Raw genomic sequence first — 27,482 nt, 5'->3', positions numbered from 1 at the left:
GATGCGGGAGACGGAGCCAAAAACGAACTGCAGAGTGTCATCCTCCCTCCCTCCAGAAGCCTTTGTGCACAACTCCATCCCTTACTCCGTTTGGGTTTCCTAGAGCAAAGAAACCCATTCATGTGTATGGCATCAACGGCTTGTAGTCTTCTCACACTGCAGCTGTGGGAAAACTCCATTCCTTGATTTGTGCTTGTCTTGGACTTCCTAGTGTGCAGTTACCAATGTAGAGAAGTATTAATAGCTTCATTTCACATAAACACAAGTAACTTCCAAACACTCACAGAGAGGACTAAACATGTATTTGGTATTTAAGTAATCTGAACCAGTTCTGCAAGCGACTGTGTTTTGTATTACTGTGAAGATCTGAAAATGTAGTTAATTACAATTTAAAGAGAGTTTTACACAACTTCTTAATTTCTACATTCCCTCCCTTACTCTTCTTTGGGGGGTTCCTTCCGGTGAACAAGTTTCCATGTTCTTACTGTATTCCTTTTTGGCAGGAACCTGGATGTATTAGATTGAATGGGAAAGTATTTGATAATTCTGGGCTGCGGGTCACAACTTGAAATGCCTCCTGTGTCACATATGGTGGAAGTCTTGTGTTGCTGTGACAACAGGGAGTTTCCTTATTCACTCTTCATTTGCTGCTGTTTTGGCTGGGTGACAACTTCCTTTACTAATAATAACTCACTTACTAAAAAAAAAAAAAAGAACTCTAGCTGGTTTGGCTCAGTGGATAGAGTGTCAGCTTGCGAACTGAAGGGTCCCGGGTTCGATTCCAGTCAAGGGCACATGCCCAGGTTGCGGGGCTCAATCCCTAGTGTGGGGCCTGCAGGAGGCAGCCGATCAATGATTCTCTCTCATCATTGATGTTTCTCTCTCTCTCTCCCTCTCCCTTCCTCTCTGAAATCAATAAAAAAAATATTCTTTTAAAAAGCAGATTATTCCAGAAATTAGTTTATGTATGCATTGCTAATTTCATAGCACTTTAAACTCCTCAGCAAAGGAAAATGTTTCTTTAGGTTTTGATTTAAAGGAACTGTAGGCAGATTACTCGCCCCACCCTGCCCCGGAAGTCCGTGTCCGATCCCCAGACCCTGTGAAAATGTTACCTTACTTGGGGATATAAGGTCAGGAATGTGGGCAGTGTCTAGCACAGGGGTCCTCAAACTTTTTAAACGGGGGGCCAGTTCACTGTCCCTCAGACCGTTGGAGGGCCGGACTATAGTTTAAAAAAAAAACTAGTCGGCTTCTAGCAGCTGAAAAGGCAAGGAATGAATTCTCCACTAGAGCCTCCAGAAAAAACACAGCCCTGAAGACACCTTGATTTTAGTAGCCTAAGACCCATCCCAGATTTCCAATATGAACAAATATATGTGTATATTGTTTGTATATCTGTCTATGAAAATGTGTATACACACACACATACAGGGTAGGGGGCAAAAATAGGTTTACAGTTGTGAGTACATGAACCACAGAGTTAATAAAGCTACTGTAATAATCATAACCTGCATGTCTTTTTCCATACGAACAACTATAAACCTACTTTTGCCCCACCCTGTATTCTCCGTTCATTGAGAAGGTCTGGGAGGAGCAACACTCCAATAGCACACCTAGCACCCATTCTCAAGGGCTTCTTGGAGAAATGGCTGCTTCCAGGGCTGGCGCAGGAAAGGACAAGATAAGCAGGGACATCTTGTTGTTCCAGAATGTACGGAAGTGCTGAAAGAAAGATAGGGGCATGTTGAAAACACAGGAGCTTAGTTTGAAGCAATTCCAATGAGAAAATCTGAGAACAGTTTGAACACCTAAATAAGGATATACTAACTCATTGACTAAAATAGAGAACTATGAACTCATATAGATAGAAACAAACAAACTGAAGTTTTATGAGGAATGTGATTAAGCAAATACTTATTACAAAGAGAAGACTACCTTTCCCATGAAGAAGCTCAGAAGATACCACCTATATCAAGAGATCCAAGTACGCTAGTAGAAAACAGTGGTTTACACAGAATCAAAAGAAAAATTTGGTAGTATTAGTCTAGTACCTCTGAGACAAGACATGCTAAATACAACATATACTAAAACCTAGCCCTGGCCAGTATAGCTCAGTTGGTTTAGTGTGGTCCTGTGCACTGAAAGGTCACAGGTTCAATTCGCTGTCAGAGCACAATTCTCAGTGCCTTTAAGCAAATAATATATCCCAGGATTAAAACCTGGAGGCTAATACACTACAATGAGGAGCTACTCTAGCATGGCAAGAGATATATAGTGAACATGACACATGAAAGAGGCAGCCAATGGATGTTTCTATCTCACCCCAACCCCACCCCGTTCCTATCTTTCCAGGAAAAAAAAAATCAATAAGAACATTTTTTTAAAAGGTATATCCTATTGTGGATCAGGGTAGGGTCATCATTTTTGTGTGGCCAATAAAATATCCTTCAAGACCATTTAGCATCCGGTATTCTGATTCTATGCTCACCAGAGAGCCTTCTGATTAGTAACTTGCCCTCCTATTTACCTTTTTCTCATCAAGAGATATTCTAGACCACATAAGTACTGGAAATGTGGCTAATCTGAATTGAGATGTGCTGTATATCCACCCCAGATTTTGAAGACTTTGTATGAAAAAGCAAATGGAAAATATCTCAGTAATAATGTTATATTGATTACATGTTGAAATTATAAACATTTTGGATATACTGGTTTAAATAAAATATAGCATTGAAATTGATTTTACCTGTTTCTTTTTACTTGTCTCAGTATGGCTACTGGAAATTTTTAAATTACTTCTGTAGCTCATATTTATGGATAGTATTATATTTCTATTGGAGATCACTGATCTAGTATATTGAACAATACTGCAGTCAATGTAAATATACAACCTCCCTTTAAACTATTATATTGAGTATTGAATTGAGTATTATTCATCTTTGTTTTCCTAGCACTTGGGTGCCTTGAGCAAAAATATTAGGAAGTCTATTAAATGGATGCTCTTCCACCATTTATGGCTTTGACCAGTAGCTATAGGTCTCCTTACTGTAAAAAGGATTTGTACATAACCTCTCCATTGTTTCCTTCTTCATCTGCTCATTACAAACAACTTGTAAAGACTGAACACAGAAAAACCTATAAGAAAGTAATTTTCAGTTGTGTGAACTAAAAATAATGAAAAATAACTAATCTTATTAAGTGAAAGCTCATAACCATACAGCACACTGTATTTTATGGAGGACAGAGCCTCAGGAACAGATTGCGGAATTGATATTTCATCACTATACAGTGGCCTACATTATATATCCTCTTATTTGTCCCTGAACTCCAACAGCAACCTCAAGGCTGACACAGCAGAGTGGTTAAAGGGAAAACAGATTATACAAAAAAAGGATGTTTATCATAAGATCAGTATAATGCTTTGGCCTCACCACATACACCAGATGGCAATAACCACTTCCTCAGCAGGTAGCTTCTATGTCCCAAGGGTTGTAAAAAACAAACTCACTATCAACTTCTCCTGCTAGTAATTAGTTTTTTAATATTGTGGCAGCATCAAAATAGCACTGAGACACAATTCCTCAACATAAGAAGAAGAAGAAGAAAAAAGTATACCTTACTGTGGATCAGGGTAGGGTCATGTTTACTCTGTTCAAAGGAAAATCCTTTTCTGAAAAATGATGTTATCCAACAGAAAATCTTGGCTTCTCAAAATACAGATATGTTCTCATTTCTCATTTTAAATGAAGTAAATGGCCTTGGTTTTACCCAATTTTGTGGCTGTTTTGTAAAAGACATTGAAAATGCCTGAGAAACTATTAACATTAGTTTTACTGAAGTTAAATATTTACAGTTGCTAATTCAATAGAATCATCAACCCATACTTTAATATTTTTCTAAAAATTGTTTAAAAACAAGAATTTAGTTGTCTTCTCCACCTTCCATAGCTCCAAAGAAACCTTTCTGGTGCACAAGACAAACTGAAGCAAATATTCTCTAAAAGGTGACTTACTGATTTCAGTAAAAAGTGTAATTTGATGACAGTTCTGCTTCAATAATGTGAGGCACTTCTACCAAACTACAATTCAGTTACCCTAACGAAAAGAAGAGAAAAATCCTAAGTCTGGCCGAAACCGGTTTGGCTCAGTGGATAGAGCGTCGGCCTGCGGACTGAAAGGTCCCAGGTTCGATTCCGGTCAAGGGCATGTACCTGGGTTGCGGGCACATCCCCAGTGGGAGATGTGCAGGAGGCAGCTGATCGATGTTTCTCTCTCATCGATGTTTCTAACTCTCTCTCTCCCTTCCTCTCTGTAAAAAATCAATAAAATATATTTTTTAAAAAATCCTGTCTTCAAGCTGACCTCCTCTACAAAATTCCTACCATGAAACCATTCTTTCCTTCCAGCGAAGAAAAAGATCCTACACGTTCAAGTTCTTGATCATTTTACATGTGGGCTGCATGTCATTCTCCAATGGTCTCCCTCTCGCTTGGTTGCTCTATGTATTTCCCATAACAGATTCGTCCTTGGATACCGACTTGCCTAATGATTGAGACTCAGACCGATCCAGTCATTCTGGCTTTACGACAGGGAATAGAACCGACAAGGAAGAGCAGGCTTCGGACCAGACGCAAAGGGCACCCAAGTGCCATCCGGAACCAAAACCCGAACAAGAGGTTGGGAAGCAAAGTGGCCTCAAGCCAATGACCTTTCCCCCTGCCCTTGAAAAGGTACGTGCACACTGCCGCTCACAGTCGCTAAACTGAATGGTATTCATGAATGTGGAAATAAGAATAATTCAATATTTGGAATTAAAAATAAAACAGAAACTAAATCATAAGCGACGGCTGCATGAAGAAAAGGAAGGTTCCAAGGCCCTGACAGGCGAGTCTGAATGTGCAGTAGCTGGAAAGAGGAAGAGGGAAGCGGAGGGAAGACACCGACACCTTCCGCCGACCTCAGGCGCCTGACGTCCGGGGGAGACGGCTACCCTCGGTGCGCATGCGCAACTCGCGGAGGGAGCGTGGCGGGCGCGCGCCGCACTCGCGGATCCCGGGGGAGCACGTGACCGGCGCTGCCGCTTTTCCGGCCCGAGCCGCGGCGGTTCGGAGAGCGTCGGTGCAGAGCAGTTCGGTCCGCCTGGGTTTGTCCGCAGGCCTGACCACTTCTTAGTCTCCCTGCTTCTCGTCTCTGCTCTTGAAGCCAGGATTCTGGTTTGGCAGACTTTTTTCCCTTTTTCCCACTGAGTGAAATTAGGGCACCTGAGGGGACTTCCGGTCAAGATGGCGGAGTGAGTAAACAGTCTGAGAAGCTGAAAATGTGTCCAAGGTCACAATTTTTTTTTTTTTAATGAGGGGCCCAAGCTAAAGTGGTGCTTTTTCTGTCTTTTCCTCCATAGCTAAAGTGCCACTGTTCCAATTTGAAGTTCTGTGGCTCTCCCCGCAAGGCGATCAAATCCAGTTCCTACTGCTTGAGAGTCCAGAATCTGTAGGGCACCCTGTTGTAAAAATAGTACCCTTAAAAAGGGGGGGGGGGGGACTGCTTCATATCTCAAGGGTTGAGGGCTTGGGGAAATTAAGGCAAAAATTTAGAGAGGCAAGTGTCCCATAGTAGTAGGACACATAATTTACCTCAACACGCATTCCAGAAGAGCACATTATTCCAATTTAAGCATCTAAAAGCATTTGAGCACTTAAATAAACTCTCCCCATCTGTTTATTCAAGCCTCCTGTCAAGAATCTGTAGTGCCCCAGCCGGTTTGGCTCAGTGGGTAGAGCCGCGACCTGCAGACTGAAGGGTCCCGGGTTCGATTCCCGCCAAGGGCACATGCAGGGGGTTGCGGGCTTGATTCCCTGTAGGGGGCGTGCAGGAGGCAGCTGATCCATGATTCTCTCTCATCATTGATGTTTCTTTCTATCCCTCTCCCTTCCTCTCTAAAATCAATAAAAATACAGTTTTTAAATTTAAAAAAAAAAAAAAGGAAATTTAGCTCCACATATCCCATTATACCGTAGATAGCTTGGTACAAAATAAATAAGCCCCTGACCTGGAATCCTATTCAGAAAGATTTCCCTTATTTCCTACAAATATAAATCCTCAACATGGCAGGTAGGAGTTCATGCTTAACTCAGAATGTTCTCAGAAAACCAGAGGGGAGTGTGTGCACGGCTAACAGTGGATGTTTCCCTGCGGGGGTTGCACTGCGGTGGTAATTGCGGCCTCCCTGGCAGGCGCCAGTTTCCTCAGGTGCAGCTGCCACTGGTTAAGTTTAGCTGCTGCCACTGCAGTTCCTTCCATTACACTTACCGCTTCCGCCAATCCCAGCATTCCTCAGTCAGCCACAGCTACCGCGTCTGTATAAATAACACTGAGTTCCACTGAGACTGTTGGCGTCTCCGTGCCGAAAGGACAGGACTCCAGGAGAAAATGCCTCCAAGTGGAGAAACCTAGGAGGGCCTTTATGAGTTAACTCTAGGACTGTGGACTATTCGAGGAAAGTCACAGCTAAAGTGCAGGCCACAGCCCCAGCCTGTTTGGCTCAGCGGATGGAGCTGGGCCTGCAGACCAGAGAGTCCCGGTTCTCCCGCCAAGGGCACGTACCTTGGTTGCAGGTTCCCCCCCAGCCTGGGCCCTGGTCAGGGCTCCTGCAGGAGGCAACCAGTTGATGTGTTTCTCTCACATCTCACGTTGATGTTTCTGTCTTTCCCTTTCTCTTCCACTTTTCCTAAAAATCAATGGAAAAATATCCTCCGGTGAGGATTAACAACAACAAAAATAATAAAGTGGAGGGCATAGATCATGCATGGCCTCCTACAAGATGGTGCAGTCTGAGTATTTAATAGGATAATCAGAGGTGTAGGGAAGCATTTACAGTGTCAAAGTAACTTCTTTTTTGTTGTTCTTTCTCTTTTTTAAATATATTTTTTGATTTCAGAGAGGAAGAGAGAGGGAGAGATAGAAACATTGATGAAAGAGAATCATTCATCTGCTGCCTCCTGCATGCCCCCTACTGGGGATGGAACCGGCAATCTGAGCATGTGCCCTTGACCTGAATCGAACTTGGGACCCTTCAGTCCTCAGGCTGATGCTCTATCCACTGAGCCAAACCGGCTAGGGCTGAAAGTAACTTCTTGAAGAGCTAAAATAGGTTGTTTTCACCAGTGTTGTGTGCCTACTAGTATTTAGTGGCTCGTGTCCAGTATTGACCAGTAATATGGATGTGTCCATTGCATAAGTGACCAGGTCCAAATGATGCCTTAACAAAAATGTAAATGAGTAAACATTCACAAAATTTAAAACGTCAAACTTGCTTCACTTCCTCTTAATCAGAATTGATTATAGGGTAAAACCTGCTTCAGGGTCTTATCACCCAAAAAAAGTGGTTAGATTTGTATGAAATAAAAATATTTTACTAGTACATAATCATTTTTAAAGATTCTCTTGGAGAGTAACTCATTTTGTAATTTCCATTTTGTGGTATAACCTGTTCTCCTTCAAGTTAGGGTTGTCCAATAGACTAGTAACACAAGTAGCTACCTGGGGGCAAATACCCAAGCCAGGCTCTCAAATCTTTGGCTGATTAATACATGAATAAGGAATGCAGCAGAATGCTATTAAGCAACAGCTGCAGAATATGATTGCACCCAGTCCTAGGAAGAACTGAGACATTTTCAGCAGTTGGGAAAATAAATGTCCTTGAAAAGCCTCTCTTTAAAATATAGAACAAGGAATAAGCAATAAAAGTGTTTTGTTTTGAATTACAATCTCTCAGCACTGCTTCATTATCTAATACCCCCACCGAAAACTTTTAGTAGTTCTGCTATTTCCTTTAACCAAGAGGGGAAAGGCTTTTAATGTTTTAGAGATGTAACACACACAAAAATGCCCTACTAATTTCAATAAACAATTCCTGTAGTTAAAATAAGCTTCAATATTTTCCAACTCTTCAGGAAACAGTTGCATAATTAATATACCTTTTCAATATTAAACTTTAAGACAATTATGAAAACATTACCTAATATTATACTTGTACCTTGATTTGATAAGATACATTCCAGAGTTGCCTAAAATGAAACATTTTAAAAACTACTTATCACAAGAAAACCAAGAGAGCAGGAAAAGAAAATTGTTTGGTTCAGGTTTGATTTGCTCAAGGTAAACATGCAAGTATTATGTGTTTGTATTTAGATTATCGAGGGGTCCTAAAGATAAACATACAGTATAAATGAAGAGTTTGGACCCATTTTACAAAACTACTGATGTACAACAGGTTTATAACAACTTTAGTTAACTACAAGTAATAATTACTTCAACTGTAGGTAATAAAGTTATTACTTCAAATCAAAATACAAAAAGTACTGGATCAATTTGCAACTCCAAAAGAAAAATTAAGAAAATTCAGAATTTTTTTCTGCTTCTTGGAAAAAAAAAATTAAGAAGGCAGATCATGAGTTAATTATTAAATTGTAATGCCTCATATCACACCCAAGTGTTTAAATGATTTAACTTCCAAGCTGTTGCTCAGTTTTTTAAAAAGATCTTCAATGCTCCCAATGGCGGTGTTCAAAAGTGAATATCATACGCTGAAACTAATCATTAACAACAAATCTTCAATTTATTTGAAGCAATTCAGTTTCAAAAACTTTAAATTACAGCAGTCTCAGAAAAAACAGGGAACAGTCAGAAACAATAAAGGAATACTCAGAAGAACTGCATTTTTGTTTGTTTGTTTTAACACTGTCATGGCTTTATTCAAAACAGTTGCACAAAAGTATTAACTTCAAAGATTTTTGAGTTTTGAGGAGTTTAACACACTATACACACGCTGCCATACAAAGAAGCATTAAAACAGGACTGAAAACGTCTACAAAATATAAAACCCACCCTTATTTGCATGAAAATATCACCCACAAAGCTGAATGAGTCTTAAAAGTTATGTGGAGGCTCATAAGTGTTGTTTACAAACCAAAGAACAGTAATATTGATTGCACAATAAAATGATTGATAAGAAAGCCAGTATATAAATTTAATTTTAAAAATAAGTATTTTATAATCTGGCAAACAATGTGATGAGAATTCTTAGGGACTAAAACAAGGGATTTCAGTTGTTAAAAAGGAATAAAATGTTAGCTATTTGGATATTCGAATCCCCCCACTAAACTTATCTCAAGAGTTTTAGTTCAGTCATTTTGTGCCACTTTTTTAGTTTAAACTAAAGCAGTACTATACTCAGTAATTTAAATGTGTCCCAGTATGAAAGTGTAACTTCAGTTAATTTGCTGACACTAACAAAAAAACTTACAAATATTCAAAACCAAAGGGGGAAAAATTTAGAGAGCCAAGATTAAAAAAGCAATTGCCTTGAACATGGAGCCTCCATAACAAAAAGGGAGATGAACTTATCTACTCATATTATAATCAGTAGCCATATAAGAAAACACATTCGCACTTTTCCCAAATATTTTTCTATTTTTAATGGACATCCACTTGAAAACAAATCTTAATTTTAATATGGATTTAGTTTCAAATATTTTTCCATTGTCTAATATATTCCAATCAAATGCTAAATCTGATAATGCTTTAAAACTATAGAGAGAATAATTAAAGGTTCTACTCAGAAAAAATTAGAAATGCTTGCAGAGTGGTAGCTAAGTCATTTGGGAAGCTAACTTATAATTTGATTTGAATGTCTCATTAATTACCAACAGGCAAATTATTCTGACTTTTGAGGAACACTATTGCTGCTTCCAAAAGCCCATCTGCTTTTCCTTCTTCATCCTTCTACAGTCTGTTTATCTTGTCAACCAAGAAGGATTTCCAGTAAGCAGAGTCTGTTGCATAAAACTGCATAGATAATAATATTCGTATCTCAGAAAATACTCAGTTTGTTTCACTTAGCTTTTTGAAAACTGAGACAGGTCTGAAAAGGTAATTGAGGTATAAGAATATAGGTTTTCCTGGGTATTCATAAGTTCCCCCCCCCTTTTTTTTTTTGAGGAGAGGGAGGAGAGTGAAACAAGAAAGGAAGGTGGTCGTAAAGGAATTGTTGAAAGAAAATGAAAAATGCACACTTAAAAATAAAACAAAAACCAACCCTTAGCATGTCATGATCTTCATTCAGCTTGAGAACAGAGGGCTCCTCTGCATGTCTCTGAACTTACTATAAGCAATTTTTCCTTCAAAAATAAAATCTTATTAGCCACCTGGCTTAAAGGTTTCAGAAGCCTCCCCAAAAGCCAGGAACTATGTTGTTGAATAGAACCTTTACTATTCTGCTCCTACTTTCCAAGTTACTCATGTGACAAAAGAGCACCCAAAATCCCTTAGCCAAAAAAGGCATTGCCTTCAAAATGAAGATCTCTGGGTCACCTCTAAAAAAATAACCAACTTATCATTCAAAAGACTATTTTTATTTCATACTCCAGCTGACTGTGATTTCTGTTAATTGATAAATAACTTTAAAACCTTATGAATGAAATGCACCATACTATGCCTGTGCAAAAGCCATCATGTTTTAATTATGGGCTAAAATGACTAAGAAGTAAACTTGTATTAGAAAAATTAAGATTCTAAATAAACTGCTAGGGAATTTCACAAGGAGGTCAATGAAAATTTTTCTCTACATATGATCATTAACAGACTAGTAAATCTTATTTGGAATGATAAGGCAAAAATAGTAAAACCACACTTTTCCTATAAAAAGTTACACATTATCTTATGTAGGGATAACTATTATACATAAAGAAACAAGATGTGACCACTCTATTGCACACCCAGGAATTTAGGGAAACTGGTTTTAGAATGATCTAGTCATCTTCTTCCTCTCCATCATCTTCAGCATCTCGTTTCCGCTTTTCCCCTCGAAGACCTTCTTCTGAAAGAAGAGTGAAAGGAAAAGTATAAAATATTTAATTTTAGCAAATAAATATTTGTTAAATTACAAAGTTTGGATCTATCTTAGTGAAAAGTTAATGGCGTAAAAAATGATAGGTTAAGTGTCCTCTGTGAATTTTTCAACTTCAGTTGAAAGAACTTAATAGACTTAGAAATCCATAAATAATGGAAGCTTGCTATGCACCCTTGTGGCCAAATCGTGAAGTACAGGTCAAGAAATTAAGGGCTTGCCCTGACCAGTTTGGCTCAGTGGCTAGAGCATGGGCCTGTGGACTGAAGGGTCCCAGGTTCGATCCTGGTCAAGGGCATGAACCTTGGTTGCGGGCACATCCCCAGTAGGGGGTGAGCAGGAGGCAGCTGATCGATGTTTCTCTCTCATGGATGTTTCTAACTCTCCCTCTCCCTTCCTCTCTGTAAAAAATCAATAAAATATATTTGGGAAAAAAAAAAGAAATTAAGGACTTGATATAATGGACTTATTAGTGAATTTTAAAATTTATTTTGAAAGGCCTAGGTAGAGTACCAGAGAACAAATTTAAAAAGGGTATTATCGAGTTCAACTGTTCTTCCTTTCTAGAGAAGCCTTCATCCTCTCCAAAATATAAGATCCTGAAAAAATTAATAAACTGAACTCAGAGATCCATTATCTTGCCTGGCCAGTGTGACTCAGTGGTTGAGCGTCAACCTATGAACCAGGAGGTCATGGTTTGATTCCCAGTCAGGGCACATGCCCAGGTTTTGGGCTCAAACCCCAGTGGGCAGGGTGCAGGAGGCAGCCGACCAATGATTTTTTTCTCATCATGAATGTTTCTATTTCTCCCTTTCCCCCGTCCTCTCTGAAATCAACAAAAATATATTTTTTAAAAAGAAATCCATTATCTCTTTATTCCTACTTTTTTTTTAATATATTTTATTGATTTTTTTTTTTACAGAAAGGAAGGGAGAGGGATAGCGAGTTAGAAACATCGATGAGAGAGAAACATCGATTCAGCTGCCTCTTGCACACCCCCTACTGGGGATGTGCCCGAACCCAGGTACATGCCCTTGACCGGAATCGAACCCGGGACCCTTGAGTCCGCAGGCCGACGCTCTATCTGCTGAGCCAAACCAGCTAGGGCTCTTTATTCCTACTTTTAAAATAAATGTTATAAGCTGTTTTTTGATTGGAATTAATGAATACCCTGAGAAAAAAGAGGTTTTATACCTTTCAAGGGAATTCTATGATATGTTGCCAAAATCAAAGAGATCAGTAGTAATTTTGAACTGTAGAGTCAATCTTTAAAGTCCATGAATAGCTGTAACTTTAATTTTAGGATATCTTTTTCTTCTTTTTTTTACTCTTTATCATTGAGTATTATAGATGTCTCCCCCTACCTCCCCCTGCCCCAACACACACACACTGCCCTCCTCCACCTGGATCCTGCCCCACCCCAGGCCTTTACCACCCTATTGTTTGTGTCCATGGGTAATGCATATATGCATATAAGTTCTTTCGTTAACCTCTTCCCACCATCCCCTCCCCTCTTCCTTCTGACATCCATCTGTCTGTTCTATGCTTCCATCCCTCTGGGTCTGTTTTATTCATTAGATTCCTTGTTCATTTATTTTCATTTTTTAGATTCAATTTTTGATAGATATGTATTTGTTGCCATTTTATTGTTCACATTTTTTATCTTCTTCCTCTTTTTAAAGAAGACCTGTCAATATATCATGTAATACTGGTTTGGTCATGATGAACTCCTATACCTTTTTCTTGTCTGTGAAGTTCTTTATCTGACCTTCAATTCTAAATGATAGCTTTGCTAGGTAGTCTTGGTTGTAGGTCCTTGTTCTTTATCACTTTGAATATTTCTTGCCACTAACTTCTGGCCTGCAAAGTTTCTGTTGAGAAATTGGCTGACAGTTGTTTGGACGCTCCTTGTAGGTAACTAACTGCTTTTCTTTTTCTGTTTTTAAGATTCTCTTTGTCTTTAACCTCTGGTATTTTAATTATGAAGTGTCTTGGTGTGTGCCTCTTTGGGTTCATCCTGTTTGGGACTCTCTGCACTTCCTGAACTTGTAAGTCTATTTCTTTCACCAGGTAGGGGAAGTTTTCTTCATTTTTTCAAACAGGTTTTCAATTTCTTGCTCCCTCTCTTCTCCTTCTGGCACCCCTATGATACGAATGTTGGTACGCTTGAAGTTGTCCCAGAGGCCCCTTACACTATCTTTATATTTTTGGATTTTTTTTTCTTTTTGCTCTTCTGATTGGGTGTTTTTTGCTTGCTCATATTCCAAATCGCTGATTTGATTCTTGGCATCCTCTACTGTTGATTCCTTATAAATTATTCTTCATTTCACTTAGTGTATCCTTCATTTCTGACTGTTCCTTTTGTATGTCCTTGAAGTTCTCATTAAGTCCCTTGAGCATCCTTAAAACCATTGTTTTGAACTCTGTATCTGGTAGTTTTCTTGCTTCCATTTCATTTAGTTCTTTTTAAAATATATACATTTATTGATTTCAGAGAGGAAGGGAGAGGGAGAGAGAGAGAGAAATATCAATGATGAGAGAGAATCACTGATCAGCTGCCTCCTGCACACCCCTTACTGGATCCTTTCAAGTTGCTGCCCCAGTGCTGGAGCTCAGAGGGAGTGAGTCTGAGTAAGTCTGTGTGCGGGCCCTTTAAGAGGAACTGCCTGGGACTCCAGCAGCCTCTGCACCACTCAGCCACAATCCCCACTGGTTTTTAGAACCTGAAGTTACAGGGACTTCTCTTCTTGGCACTGGAACCCTGAGTTGAAGAGTCTGATGTGGGGTTGGGATAGCCTTGCTCCTCACAGGGCGAACTCTGCAGCCAAGATATACCTTCTGATTTTTAACCATCACACATGGGTGTTGGACCAGCCCGTTCCACACCTCTGCCCCTCATACCAGTTTCAATGTGGCTTCTTTAATTCTCTAGTTGTAGGGCTTCTGTTCTTCCAAGATTTCAGGTGGTTCTGAATGATGGCTGTTCTGTGGTTTAGTTGTAATTTTGATGTGGTTGTGGGAGGAGGCAAATACTGTGTTTACCTATGCTGCCATATTGACCCTCCCCCTCTAATTTTAGAATATTTTTATGGCTAATATAACTCACCCTCTTCTTCTTCTTCTTCTTCATCATCATCTTCTTCTTCCCCTTCAATATAGTCATCATCATCTTCTTCATCCTTGAAATTCAAATATTCAGTTTAAGAATAAATGAGCCATGACACATATTTTCCAGTTTGATACTTATAATTTTAAAAACACAAGATACTAATCACATTTATCTCTCGATAATTTAGAAATGCCCAAGTTTAAAAAGCTAATTACTTCTCTGGAACTTGTTTTAAAGAAAATATGATTACAATGCCTATTATAAGTCCTACATAAAGTCCTTCTTTATACATATTAATTCCTTACTTTTGAAGAGCAGCTGAAATAGAAATAAGAGTCAAACTGCCCTGGCCAGGTGGCTCAGTTAGTTGGGACATCATCCTGTATACCAAAAGGTTTCAGTTTGATTCCCAGTCAGGTCACATCCTAGGTTTTGGGTTCAATCCCCATTTGAGGCACATATGGGAGGCAACTGACAGATGTTTCTATCTCACATTGATGTTTCTTTCTATATTTCTCCCTTCCTCTTTCTCTAAAATCAGTAAAAAAGATATCCTAAGGTGAGAATTTTTTTAAAAAAAGACTCAAACAAATAATACCTAATCAAATACCGTTTCTATTTCCTTCTACTTTCTCTTTAAATCTCAGTAGTCTCTGACACTGCCTTCCACTGGCTCTTAGTTTCTAAAATCAAGACCTCATTTTAAACACCCAAATTATCTCATAATTGAACACTTCTAGTCCCTGCTACCTGGGTACTACCATTGACTTCATGTTATCTTACAGATGTTTGTTCTATACGTGACCATTCAGTTTTAGTTAATATTTCCCACTGTTCAATGGAATGATACACATAAACATTTGCAGTTAACTAAAGATCATTTTTAAATTACTTAATACTATCTAGACTTAAAAAGAATGATTGACAGAGAAAATAAAAAGCCAAATACAAAATGACATGAGTTCATTATTTTACTAAATAAATTAAAACTTAGGGGAAAAATACTCAAGTTGTATACTGATTCAAATTAAACAGGTTGCCTTTCTCTATAAATACATAAGATACTTAAAAGTTCTATTCTTCATGATGCTATAGCTCCTAACTCACTAAGGGCCCAAACAAGTTTGAGTCCTATTTCTCCTCATACTAGTTTTATATTTAAAAGAGTATCAGAGAAAAATTACCATTAATCAGTGATATCATCTATCTAACCAATGTAAGTCATTAGGAAGACAAATGAGAATACTAACAATTTCTAGTCTAAGATATTATTTTTAATAATAAAAACTTGTTTTAAATTATAAATTATGAAAATGAAACTCAATAAATTAACAATAGGAGAAACTCCCTCCCCTTAAAGATCTCGCCATCTAGCAGAAAGTTGCCAAATAAACAAGTTTTTACAAAAGTGACTACAGGTAATAATAGAAGCCTAATCAAGGTTCAAAGGTAACAGAGAAAGGAGTGACTGTCTATTAAAAATTATAAAAAGCTTCAATGAGGCAACTCCAGAGCTGAGAGTTTGTGTGGTGTTTTTTTATAAAGTAGAGCCTTTTACAAAAAATACTTCCATTGATTTTTTTAGAGAGAGAGGAAAGGAGAGGGATAGAGAGGTAGAAACATCGATGAGAGAGAACCATCATCGATTGGCTACCTCCTGCACACCCAGTGTAAGGATGGAGCCCGCAATCCGGGCATGTGCCCTGAAGGGGAATTGAATCACAATCTTTTGATGCTCAACCACTGAGTCAAACAGGCTGGGCCAGAATAGAGTTTTTAAAGATAACAGTTCACGAGACATGATTTGTGTGGTGGTTACACAAGTATAAACATTTGTAAAATCCTGTGGATTTGCCCTGGCTGGTGTGGCTCGGTGGACTGGAGCATTGTCCCATATACGAAAGGCCGTTGGTTCAATTCCCAGTCAGGGCACATACCTAGGTTGCAGGGATCCGGGGCATGTAAGAGAGGCAATCAGTAGATGTTTCTCTCTCACATCTATGCTTCTGTCTCTCTCTCTCTCTCCCCCTTCCACTTTCTATAAAAATCAGTATTGAAAAAACATATCCTTAGGTGAGAATTAAAAAAAATGTCATGGGCTTGTACATAAAATCAGTGTACTTTACATGCTTTACTCTATTTATGTTTATCTCAAAAAAAGAAAATTCATCAGAAGACATGGGTACAAAGTCATTAATAGAATACTCACATTATATATACAGACAGAAAGGCAAGAAATAGCTTCGTGTGACAATTTATTTTGGTATTGAGGGAGATAAAGCCAGAGAAGGAAGCAGGTGCTAGATAATGAAGGGCCCTGTGTGTCTTGGTGACAACAGGGAAATATTAAAGGGTTTCAAGCAGGCTAGTATTTGCATTCAGAATACACAGGCAAGCACTGCAAAGGCTACACCGTAGTGGTGATGCTGTATTCAGAGAGAGCATTTAGAAAGCTACAACAAAAGCACAGCAAGAAACCGGCTCCAGTGACTTGGTTGGTTGGGCATCATCCCATGCACCAAAAGGTTGCCAGTCTGATTCTGTTGGGTGGAATACCTGAGTTGGGGGTTTGGTCCTTGGTCAGGAGGGAATGGAGAGCGGCCCATCAATGTCTCTCTCTCACCCCCTCGTCTTTCCTCTCCCCAAGCATGTCCTTGGGTAGAGGTTTAAAAAAAAAGCATAAGCAATTAATAATTAGGGTAAAGAAAAGTTTTCGTGAGTGCCTACAATGTGCTAGCTAGATACTTCATAGGTATTATTTTGTTAAACCCTTAAAACAATCCTACGAGATTGGTATAATCGCTAAGTTTTATAAAAGCAGAAACTGAGACTCAGAAACAGTTGTAAAATGTTTCCATCACACCATGCTGCTGAGTGCAGAATGGATTTGAAAGGTATCTAGGAGGTAAAATCAACAGATGTTTATGATTATCTGGACATAATATGAATTGAGGGGAGTGGGGGAGAAAAATGACAGGCAAGCAGACACATGCACCCCCACAAGTTAGAAATAACTCAGACTTCTACACACCTTACTTTTTATAGTATGTAGCTCTATGCCTAAAAAACTAATTTTCAGTGCAGGTAAGAAGGGTCTGTTCACCTGAATTTCTTCTCTCATTAAGTATGAGAGGCCCACTTCCTCTTCTCCCTCTCCCAATTCTGAGCCTGCTTCATCTTCCTCCTCATCCTCTTCTTCCTCCTCTTCTTCCTCATACCCTTCAGGTGGACCTGCTTCATCTTCCTCTTCATCATCTTCATCTCCATCTTTAAAAATATTTTCAGAGATAGGCAAATGGCTGGGCAAATGTTTCTTGATAATATATTGATTCTTTTAACCCTTGCCCCAATCACTTCAAACTTTTAAGCAAATGGATAGGAGGTATCTCAGGGTGATTTTATTTCTTAAAATGTCCTCTTTATAACACCCATATTTACTACTTGAAAAATAGGGTTTCTAAATATTGAAAATTTCCAACATATAGCTTTTTATCACAATATTACATGTACTAAAGTTTATTTTACTTTGTGGACACTTCAAAACCTGCTTGTCCATCATTCCATCACTTTATAACATTGTTTATCCACCAATTCTTTTCAAATAATAGTAACAAAGTGTACCATTACTAATAACAGCTTTTTGTCCATCTTATCTGTTAGTCACCCATTTTCCCAAAAATATATATTCACTATCTAATTCTAGAACATTTCCATCAACCCCAAAGTAACCCCAAATCCATTGGCACTCACCATTCTCCCCTCCCCTAGCCCTGGCAACCAATAATCTACTTTGTAGCTCTGTGAATTTGCCTACTCTGGACATTTCAATATAAATAGTTATACAATATGTAGTCCTTTGTATCCAGCTTCTTTAACTTAGTAGAAGGTTTTCAGGGTTCACTCTGGTATCAGTACTTCATTCATTTTTATGGCTGAATATTATTCATACATACATATACATGTATACTAGAGGCCCGGTGCACAAAAATTTGTGCACTTGGTGGGGAGGGGAGGTCCCTCAGCCCGGCCTGTGCCCTCTCTCAGTCTGGGACCCCTCAGGGGATGACCACCTGCTGGCTTAGGCCTGCTCCCTGGGGGATTGGGCCTAAGATGGCAATCAGACATCCTTCTGGCAGCCCGGCAGCCCTCGGGGGATGTCCACTTGCCAGCAGGGAGCAGGCCTAAACTGCAGTCAGACATCCTTAGCGCTGCTGAGGAGGCAGGAGAGGCTCCCACCACCACCGCTGTACTGGCAGCCATCAGCCTGGCTGTGGCTGAGCAGAGCTCCTCCCATGTGAGAGCATCCTGACCACCAGAGGGCAGCTCCTGCATTGAGCGTCTGCCCCCTGGTGGTCAGTGTGTATCATAGTGACCAGTCATTCCCAGTCCTTCTGCTGTTAGGGTCAGTTTGCATATTACCCTTTTACTATATAGGATAGAGGCCTGGTGCATGGGTGGGGGCCAGCTGGTTTGCCCTGAAGGGTGTCCCGGATCAGGGTGGGGGTCCCGCTTGGGTGCCTGGCCAGCCTGGATGAGGGGATGATGGCTGTTTGCAGCTGGTCACACCCCCTTCAGGGTGGGGGTCCCCACTGGGGTGCCTGGCCAGTCTGGGTGAGGGGCTGAGGGCCATTTTCAAGCTGGCGGGCGACTGAAGCTCCCAACCTCTCCTTTTTTTCTTTTTTCTTTTTTATTCTGGGATTTATTTACCTTCTATGGCTGTCACTGGAACTGAGAGCCAGCTTTAGCTCTGAGGTTCAGCTCCAGCTCTGAGACCTCGGTTGCTGAAAGCAGGTATCTGGGTTTGTTTGGCTTCCATAACTGAAACACTGTTGCAACTCCAGCTTGAGGCCCGGCTGGCTGAAAGCAGGTTTCTGGGGTTTGTTTAGCTTCTATAATTGCAACATTGTTTCTTAGAGTGCAGCTCAGAGGCCGGCAGCGGCAGGCGGGGAACCTTGGCTTCCTCCATTGCTGGAGCAAGCAAGCCTCCTATTCGTTTCAGCTGCCTGGCTGCCAGCCGCCATCTTGGTTGGCAGTTAATTTGCATATTGCCCTGATTAGCCAATGGGGAGCGTGTTGGAGGTACGGTTAATTACCATGTTTGTCTATTATTAGATAGGATATATATAATTTTTTTTGTATTTTGTTTTTCTATTTATCAATTGATGAACATGGGTTGTTTCTACTTAGTGGCCATTATAGATAATTAGATTTGTGCACATTGAAAGGAAATTGATTAAGTGTCCAGCAGGGTGGGGTCCCTCAGCCTGGCCTGCAGGGATTGGGCAGAAACTGGCTCTCTGACATCCCCTGAGAGGTCCCAGAGTGTGAGAGGGCAGTTCTCAGGTGACACACCCCAGAATTGAGCTCCCTCCTCTCTGGTTCCAGGGTGGGTCACCTGAGAAACGCCACTGCCAAGTCACCACAGCTCAGTAGCTCCTGCGTTGAGCATCTGCCCCCTGGTGGTCATTGCGCATCATTGCTACCGGTCGGACAGGTGCTTAGCCTTGAATGGAATTTTTTTTAAGTACTATTTTAAAAGTTGCAAAAAAACCTTAACATTAACAAATAAATAAATAAATAAATAAAAGTTGCCACTTTTACTGGGTGGCTTATACAGATATATAAAATTTCATGGAGCCTGATATAATAATCATTAAATGCCCCCAAAGCTATCAGAAATCTCAAAGAATATAGGACTAGAGCTATAGGTTTCTAAATGTTTCTTGTCTTATTAACATCTTTTTTTTTCCTAGACCTAAATATCCATGCCCAATCTAATTTGCATGGTTAGAGTACAGGCTATAATTGTGGCATATTTATGAGTATTATGAATGATTACCCTCATCATCCTCAGCTCCCGAGTCTGGTGCTTCGTTATCCTCCTGATCAAATCCATCTAAGTAGGTGATTTGCTGCAGCAGTTCAAAAATACTCTCTCTATAATCTTCTAGGGTTGTGATCTCACAGTTAAACAAGTCAAGACTTTTTAAATTTTTAAGATTTTGCTGGAAAAATAAGAAGTTAAAACTTACAATCAAGATGTAAAATATCTTGTTATTTTCTTTTAATTCATGAACCAGAAAACATGTACTTGAAATCAGAGGATGAGTTTTGAATCTTTAGAATTTTATAATGAAGGGTTATTATATCAAACACAGCCAATTCTCTTAACGAAGCGCTGGCATGCTAACTCCACAGAAGTAGAAACTTGGTTGTGTTCAACTGCTGTGTCTCCAGCACCTGGCTTAGTGCCTTACTTATAAAAGGCACTCAATATATTTGTTGAGCGGATCCACGCACAAATAGGCAACAATAATAACATGTTTTGTTTAAATCCACAAACTTACTTCCAACAATTTCAACCTCTTCACAAACTTTTTAAAAATCAGAGCAACAATTTTTACTTTATCTTCTTTTCCTTTCATCATACTAGGAAACAAATGAGCAAATAATGAAATAACAAAAAAAAAAGGCAAGAAGAAAGGAAAAGGAATAGAATTTAAGAAAATACTAGAAATTTTCAGACCAGATATTCAACTCTTAAAGTTGATAAAATAAATTTCTCATGGGTTTAAAAAGTTATCTTAATGTTTTACTTAAAAGGAAAAGAAAGCCTTAACCATCGACCAGTGATTTTCAACCAGTGTGCTGCAAGAATTTTTAAAACATGCAATACCTGACTAGTCAGGGGCACTCAACTCTTTTCCCCTTAGATTGTCAAATAAAAAATGACAACACGCCCTAGCCAGTTTTGCTCAGTGGAAAGAGTGTCAGCCTGTGGACCAAAGGGTCCCGGGTTTGATTCTGGTCAAGGGCACATACCTTGGTTGCAGGCTCCTCCCCAGCCTGGGCCCTGGTCAGGGCTTGTTCAGGAGGCAACCAATTGATGTGTTTCTCTCACATTGATGTTTCTCTCTGTCTTTCTCTCTCTCTTCAACTCTCTCTAAAAATCAATGGAAAAATATCCTCAGGTGAGGTTTAAAATAAATAAATAACAACACAACACTAGCCATCTGGTGTGAATGCCCTGTCTTGAACCATAAATACGTATGTCATATAATAGAGTTGCATCTTGTTGGTCACATCACATAAGGTTGTATCTGATTGGTTAATTCTTGATACCAGAAATTCTGTATAGGCACTTGATTTTTTAAAAAGTCACTTTGGAGCAAAAAGGGTAGGTAATTATTTTTTTTCTGTAAATCATTCAAAATGCTATCTTTTTTTTTGGTCAGATCAGCAAAACATATATTTTTTGGTGTGTAGCAGAACTTTAGTAATTATTTTATGTGTGCCATGAGATGAAAAAGGTTGAAAATCGCTGATCTAGATAATAATATATAAGAAATTCAGAAGTTTCACAAGAATGAAATAGAAATCAATAGGATAACCTCTCCTGATATTTAAATATTTGTATAAATATTTATCAGTATTTTTCACAATAAGCAGATAAAATTTTCTGATATATATGAATTTTCACTTTTATTCTGATAGGTAATATCAATGAAAATTGTTATTCAAAGTACTATGAATATATCTATTTTTTAGTAATTAAAAACCATCTGAAATTTTTCAATGTTTTCAATAGTTTTCTAATATTGGTGTCTCATTTGAGAGTGACTGATTAAACTTTATTGTACCTTCCTATCTTCTTTTACTTTTTTCCTTCCAGCATGGTATTCATTGTATGCCTTTTAACCTTCTTATTTATATTCTTTTTTTATATATATTTTTATTGATTTCAGAGAGGAAGAGAGAGGGAGAGAGAGATAGGAACATCAATGATGAGAATCATTGATTGGCTGCCTCCTGCACACCCCCTACTGGGGATCAAGCCCACAACCCAGGCATGTGCTCTTGACTGGAATCGAATCCGTGACACTTCAGTCTGCAGGCTGGCACTCTATCCACCAAGCCAAACCGGCCTTATTTATATTTTTGTATTCTACTGATGAATAAAAGAAAAATATTTGTCTACTAAATAAATGAGCAATATTTTTCTGTTCCTGCTAATATATATATTTTATATATATAATATGCATATGTGTCATATATATGGTATCCCCAAAAAGATGTATATACACTTTAACAGCTGATAGCTCAATTTTGAAAATGAAATGTGTTTTAATAAACACTGCCTTTATAATTATTCAAAGTGTGTGTATACTTTTTTTTTTGGATACCCTATATATGCAAATCTCAGAAAATTCAACCAAAAAAGCAAGCCCAGAGACAAACCTTTCCACTTACCAGAGCTTCTAGTGCACTGAGATCTTTTATTTTGTTTCCACTCAGATTGAGGTGGGTAAGATTAGGACATTTCTCTGCCAGGACTTCCAACCCTCCAGAAATTCTATTGTTACTAAGTTCCAACTATATATTCAACATGGGGAGAAAACAAAGAATGGTGAAGACTTAGGACAGATCAAAGATTTTAAAAATATATCAATTTGACAGAAAGCATTTGTCATTCTCTCTGGCTTCAAGACTGTCACAAGTAATTAATTTCCAAATTCCACCTACAACCACCAAAGAGTATGTTAGAACTCCTATATGGATGGATGCTTGATTTATGATGGGTTATATCCAGATAAACCCACCATTGTAAGTCAAAAATATTGCAAGTCAAAAATGCATTTAATGCCCCAGTCGGGTTGTTCAGTGGTTAGAGCATCAGCCTACAGCCCAAAGGGTCACAGGTTCGATTCCCAGTCAAGGGCACACACCTTGGTTGCAGCTCAATCCCCAACCCAGGTCAGGGCACATGCGGCAGGCAACCAATTGATGTGTCTCCGTCACATAGATGTTTCTCTCTCTCCCCTCCTCTCTCTTTCCCCTCCCTCCCTCCATTCTCTCTAAAAATCAATGGGAAAATATCCTCACATAAGGATTTTTATTTTTTTTTTATCTTTTTTTTTTTATTGATTTTTTACAGAGAGGAAGGGAGAGAGATAGAGAGTTAGAAACATCGATGAGAGAGAAACATCGATCAGCTGCCTCCTGCACATCTCCCACTGGGGATATGCCCGCAACCAAGGTACATGCCCTTGACCAGAATCGAACCCGGGACCCTTCAGTCCGCAGGCCGACGCTCTATCCACTGAGCCAAACCGGTTTCGGCAGGATTTTTAAAAAATGCATCCAATACACCTAACCTAGCAATATCATAGCTTATGCCTAGCCTATCACATGCTCAGAATACTTACATTGATTAGCCTATAGTTGGGCAAAATCAGCTAATACAATTAACATATACACTGTAGGATATCAGTTGTTTACCCTCATGATCTCGTGTCTGACTGGGAGCTGTGGCTCATTGCCACTGCCCAGCATCACGAGAGAGTAACATACCCCATATTGCTAGCCCAGCAACAGATCAAAATTCAAAACTGGTGGTGCAGTTTCTACTTAATGCATATTGCTTTCACACCATCATTAAGTCAAAACGTTGTAAGTCAAACCACTATAAGCCGGGGACTGTCGGTATAATGTCTCCTAATGTAGGTTTGGTTCCAATTGTTTAACAGTTGGATTTTATGTTTCAGAGGAAAACTTTAAGCTGAAAATGTTAAGTTGAAATTCATACCATAAAGCAACTCATTATTAAATATAAATTTCTAAAAGCAAGCCCCAGCTGGCATGGCTCAGTGGTTGAGTGTCAACCTATGAACCAGGAGGTCACGGTTCAATTCCCCGTCAGAGCACATGCCTGGGTTGCAGACTTGACCCCCATTGTAGGGTGTGCAGGAGGCAGACGATCAATGATTCTCTCTCATCATTGATGTTTCTATCATTCTCTCCCTCTTCTCCCTTCTTTTCTGAAATCAATATATATAAAATAAATTTATAAAAGCAATTATTACAGCTGATTCCAAAATTCTACATAGCCCTTTTGCTTACCTCTAGAAACTTAGAACCTTTTAGTTAAAAGGCAGAATAGTAAAAATAAAATAAAATAAGTAAGGCAGAATAGTTATTACATTTGGTAAAAAAACAAACACAGAATAGCTCTTGGCATTCAAATCATAATGCTTTGATGCCTAATGTCAACTTACCTTTCGAAGTTTATTTAAGTTGGGAAGCCGGGCCAGTGAACTTAGTTCCACATTAATCATACTCAGAAACTCTAGTTTTTTAAAAGTATCATTCAGGCCCTCAATTTCCCCATTGACACAACGGCAATTATCAATGACTAACTGTGTCATCTGTAAGAGAACAAGAATGATTCTTCAGTTTGCAGTCTGTTTAGCAAAAGACCTGGGGTCCAGACACTCTGGAAAAGTGAATATTAAAACCACCAATCCCTTTTTTCATTCTCCAAAAATACTGAAATACAGTCAACCAGTCATCACTGTAAGTTAACCCTTTACATTTAAACCTGGACTAAGAAGTTTAATGCCTGCTTCAAATCACTGATGAACTAAAAAAAAAAAACCTTTGAAGAAAGTTCCCATGTGAAACTTGTTTCCAACTCTGACGAGAACTCTCAACATCAGGGCATATATTTATGCAGGGAGGGGACACCTAGGCTCCTGGGAAAGGATGCAAGTGAGCTGCCTGAAAACAGTAGAGAGAAGCAAGGAAATTATTTTTTCACTTTTTTTTTCAATTTAATCCCCCTTATCTTTGGTTGATAAATGCCACCAAAACTCAAAAATACCATGTTACCCTCCATGAAGAAATGTTAGAAAACTCCTCCTGAGACAACCCAGCTTTTGGATGTTATTTGTTCTAATATCAAGGCCAAACAATACCACCCAGAATGATACATCGTTGACAGAATGTTTATTTCTCCCTGCCATCTTGGCAGCATTTTTGTGACTTGCTCCCCATGCCTGGGAGGGGGCAGGTGGTGGCTAGATCCTCTATTAGGCCAGAGCTGTAGAACAAAACTTTCTGCTGTGGGCCTGCCCGGACTTAATCTTAAGGGGGAGGCAGAAGACCCTGCCTCTCCGTTCCCAAACGTTCCAAGTGTTCTGAGCGCTCAAATTAGCAACAAGGGGTGCCACCTTCTCTCCTTGAAAGTGTCTTCGCCATAATGACTTCGCTGAGTAGAGAAGAAGGCATCATGATCTGTTTAGAGAGGAGGAAGCCGAGCCCCAGAGGGTGAGAATGACCTGCCTGGGGTCAGACAAAACGTGGTAGCGCCGCAGAGCGGAGAGGACTGCTAGGTTTGGTGTCCGAACACGGTTCCTCCACCCGAATAACGGCATGGCCCCGGGACGCCGCTAACACAGTCCACCCCCCAGCGTGTCTGGAGGAGTCGAGTGAGTAGCAAAGGGGAACGGTGCTTTGTAAATTGGGAAGAGCTATGCAAACGCACGACCGTTATTACACCATAGGGGAGGAAGGAGAGGCTGCAAAAAGCAACATCCGGGCACTCGCCAAAACTGGAAAGGAAATTACTTCCATGGCCCTAGGTAGGAGCGTGGGGGAGGGGTGGCCGCGATGGGTAGGTAAAAGGATGGAGGGGGTAGAAGTCCACTGGCCCATCCCTGGCCGTAAAGGCGCATTCCTAACGTGTGCTTCTGGGATGCAGCTTTTTAAGTTTGTTTTTTTCCTGCAGCCCCCAAAGAGTCGGTGCTGGAAAACGTCCAGTTATCTCTGATAATAGCGGCCGCTTCCTCCTCCCGCCACCTGCCAATTCCGGGAAACAAACTTTTACAAGTGCTCGCCGCCGCCGGACAGCCCTGCCCGTCTTCACGCCGGTGCACAGCCCCGCGGCCACCGCTGAGATGACATCCCTTCGGTCCGACTCCGGCACAAACTCAGCTCTTGCAGTTACGGCTCTCGACGCCCGCCTCCGGGACCAGAAGCGCGAGGTTCCCTCTGGCACCGGCCCCACTCTGGCGACCTGCCTCTCCGGCCGACGGAAACCCCACACGGGGCGGGGACTCCCCCCGGAAAAACGGGGTCGCCTCCCAGTGCCGCCTCCGCCCGGGGCGGGATGGGCTCGGTAACGCCGGAGAGGCACCCTCGGGAAGGAGGCGGAAACGCCTCCCGCCCGACCCCCCAAAAGTTGACCGCAACCCCGCCTCGCGTGGCCCCTCCCAACCCCGTCCCTTTAAGGCGACAGCGGCGAGCGCGCCTCATTTCGTTCCGCCGAACCCATCTTTAAGGCACAAAACCCCTACGACCCAAGCGTTGAGTTTGGTGAAACCGTCTCCGGGGATCAAATTCGGAGTCGCGGCCGCCACGACGAGACGAGCCGAACGCCGCGGGGAAGGAGGCTGCTCCTCGGGTCCCCGCCCACCGCCGATTACAGCGACGAGTCCCCCAAACTTCCCCGCGGCCGGAGCGCCGGCCGCTGACCCACATTCCGCCCGCGCGGTCGGCGCGCGCTTCCCCGGGGAGTGGGCGCCGCCGGCGGGGGTCGCCGACCTCGGTCGCCCTGCGCGGGCGCGACGTCGGCGGGCGCCCGGGGGCCTCCGGGCCGGGCCGCCCCTCCCCCCAAAAAGAGGGCAGCACCGAGGAAAAGTTGGACTAACTTCTCGGGCGACGATGGCTGCGGAGGGGCGAGTGGGACTCGGGGTCGCGCCCACGCCGCCTGTCCCCGGAGGAGCAACTCGGGGAGCCGAGCGGCCCGCGACACCCTGCTTCCCGCCCCCACGCGGCCAGGGCGCCGTAAAGAAGAAGGGGACTAAGCCCCCAGGCACACACAAAAACGCCCCTAGAAACTTACACCCTTCGCCATTTTAAGTAAAAGATATATTAATGATTTAAACTTCAAATTGAATATTTCCTGGGGTTGGGGTTAATTCATGACCCCTCCCCGCGCACCCACCCGGGCCCCCCCGAAACCCGATCCTCCGAACACTGGCTGGTGGGGAAGGGGAGGGGGCTGAGTCATCTCACCTCCTCCGGGGCTCGGTTCCTCAACTCCTGGTTAATCCTCGTCTTCATCTCCATGTCCTCCTCCTGCTCTCTGCTCCTCCTCTCCTCCGTTACCCGGTCCTGCCTTCCCCACTGCCCCCAACCCTCAAATTGTAAAAGATTTGGAAATGAATGAAAAGAAACGCAAATATAAACGCCCACCACCAGCAGATAGGTGTGGGGGAGAAAGAGACTGGCCAATGGAGTCCAAGGAGTTGGGACTCTAACTCGGCTGCCAGCACCTCCTTGTCCACACACTCGCGCGCGCACTCACATGCACACACGCGCGCACACACATACACACACCCGCAGTTCCTTCCCCTTCAATGGCTGCTGAGAGACTGAGCCTCCATGACACGACACCGCCAACCCCCTGGCCCACACTCCACCCACCTCCCGAGTGCATTGGTTAATGCTTCAACATCGCACTCTTCCATTGGACAGCACAAATGTCTATCAGCCTCGGGGGCGGGCCCGAACCAGCCAAGCCGTGTCTATTAGCTACAACCAAGCGCGCAGTTAACTCCGATAGGTCCAGGAGGGTGTTCGTCCTGGGAAATTATTTTGAATCCCACTAGCCCCCCTACTTTTCTTT

General features: G+C 41.2%; 1 protein-coding gene across 5 annotated transcripts; it reads right to left on the bottom strand.

Moving 5' to 3' along the window:
* Positions 1 to 8,597: 8,597 nt before the first annotated feature.
* ANP32E (acidic nuclear phosphoprotein 32 family member E) lies at positions 8,598 to 27,274 on the bottom strand. 5 transcript variants are annotated; one of them, XM_081112463.1, is made up of 7 exons: positions 26,870 to 27,274; positions 24,070 to 24,219; positions 22,265 to 22,387; positions 19,854 to 20,019; positions 17,118 to 17,281; positions 14,012 to 14,084; positions 8,598 to 10,875 (listed from the first exon to the last, which is right to left on the bottom strand). In XM_081112463.1, the coding sequence occupies exons 1-7, from the start codon at positions 26,921 to 26,923 to the stop codon at positions 10,808 to 10,810; spliced, it is 798 nt and encodes a 265-aa protein (XP_080968589.1). In that variant the 5' UTR covers positions 26,924 to 27,274; the 3' UTR covers positions 8,598 to 10,807. The 5 variants fall into 5 exon arrangements, with proteins under 5 accessions (XP_080968589.1, XP_080968592.1, XP_080968590.1 ...); XM_081112464.1 differs by having other exon boundaries at positions 8,741 to 10,872; positions 26,870 to 27,254; XM_081112462.1 differs by lacking the exon at positions 8,598 to 10,875 and adding an exon at positions 12,233 to 13,367 and having other exon boundaries at positions 26,870 to 27,254.
* Positions 27,275 to 27,482: the final 208 nt, after the last annotated feature.

Source organism: Myotis nattereri (genome assembly GCF_964212035.1).
Source record: "Myotis nattereri genome assembly, chromosome: 18".
Lineage (NCBI taxonomy): Eukaryota > Metazoa > Chordata > Mammalia > Chiroptera > Vespertilionidae > Myotis > Myotis nattereri.
The sequence above is the reverse complement of the archived record's forward strand: the minus strand, read 5'-3'. Positions and strand labels throughout refer to the sequence as shown.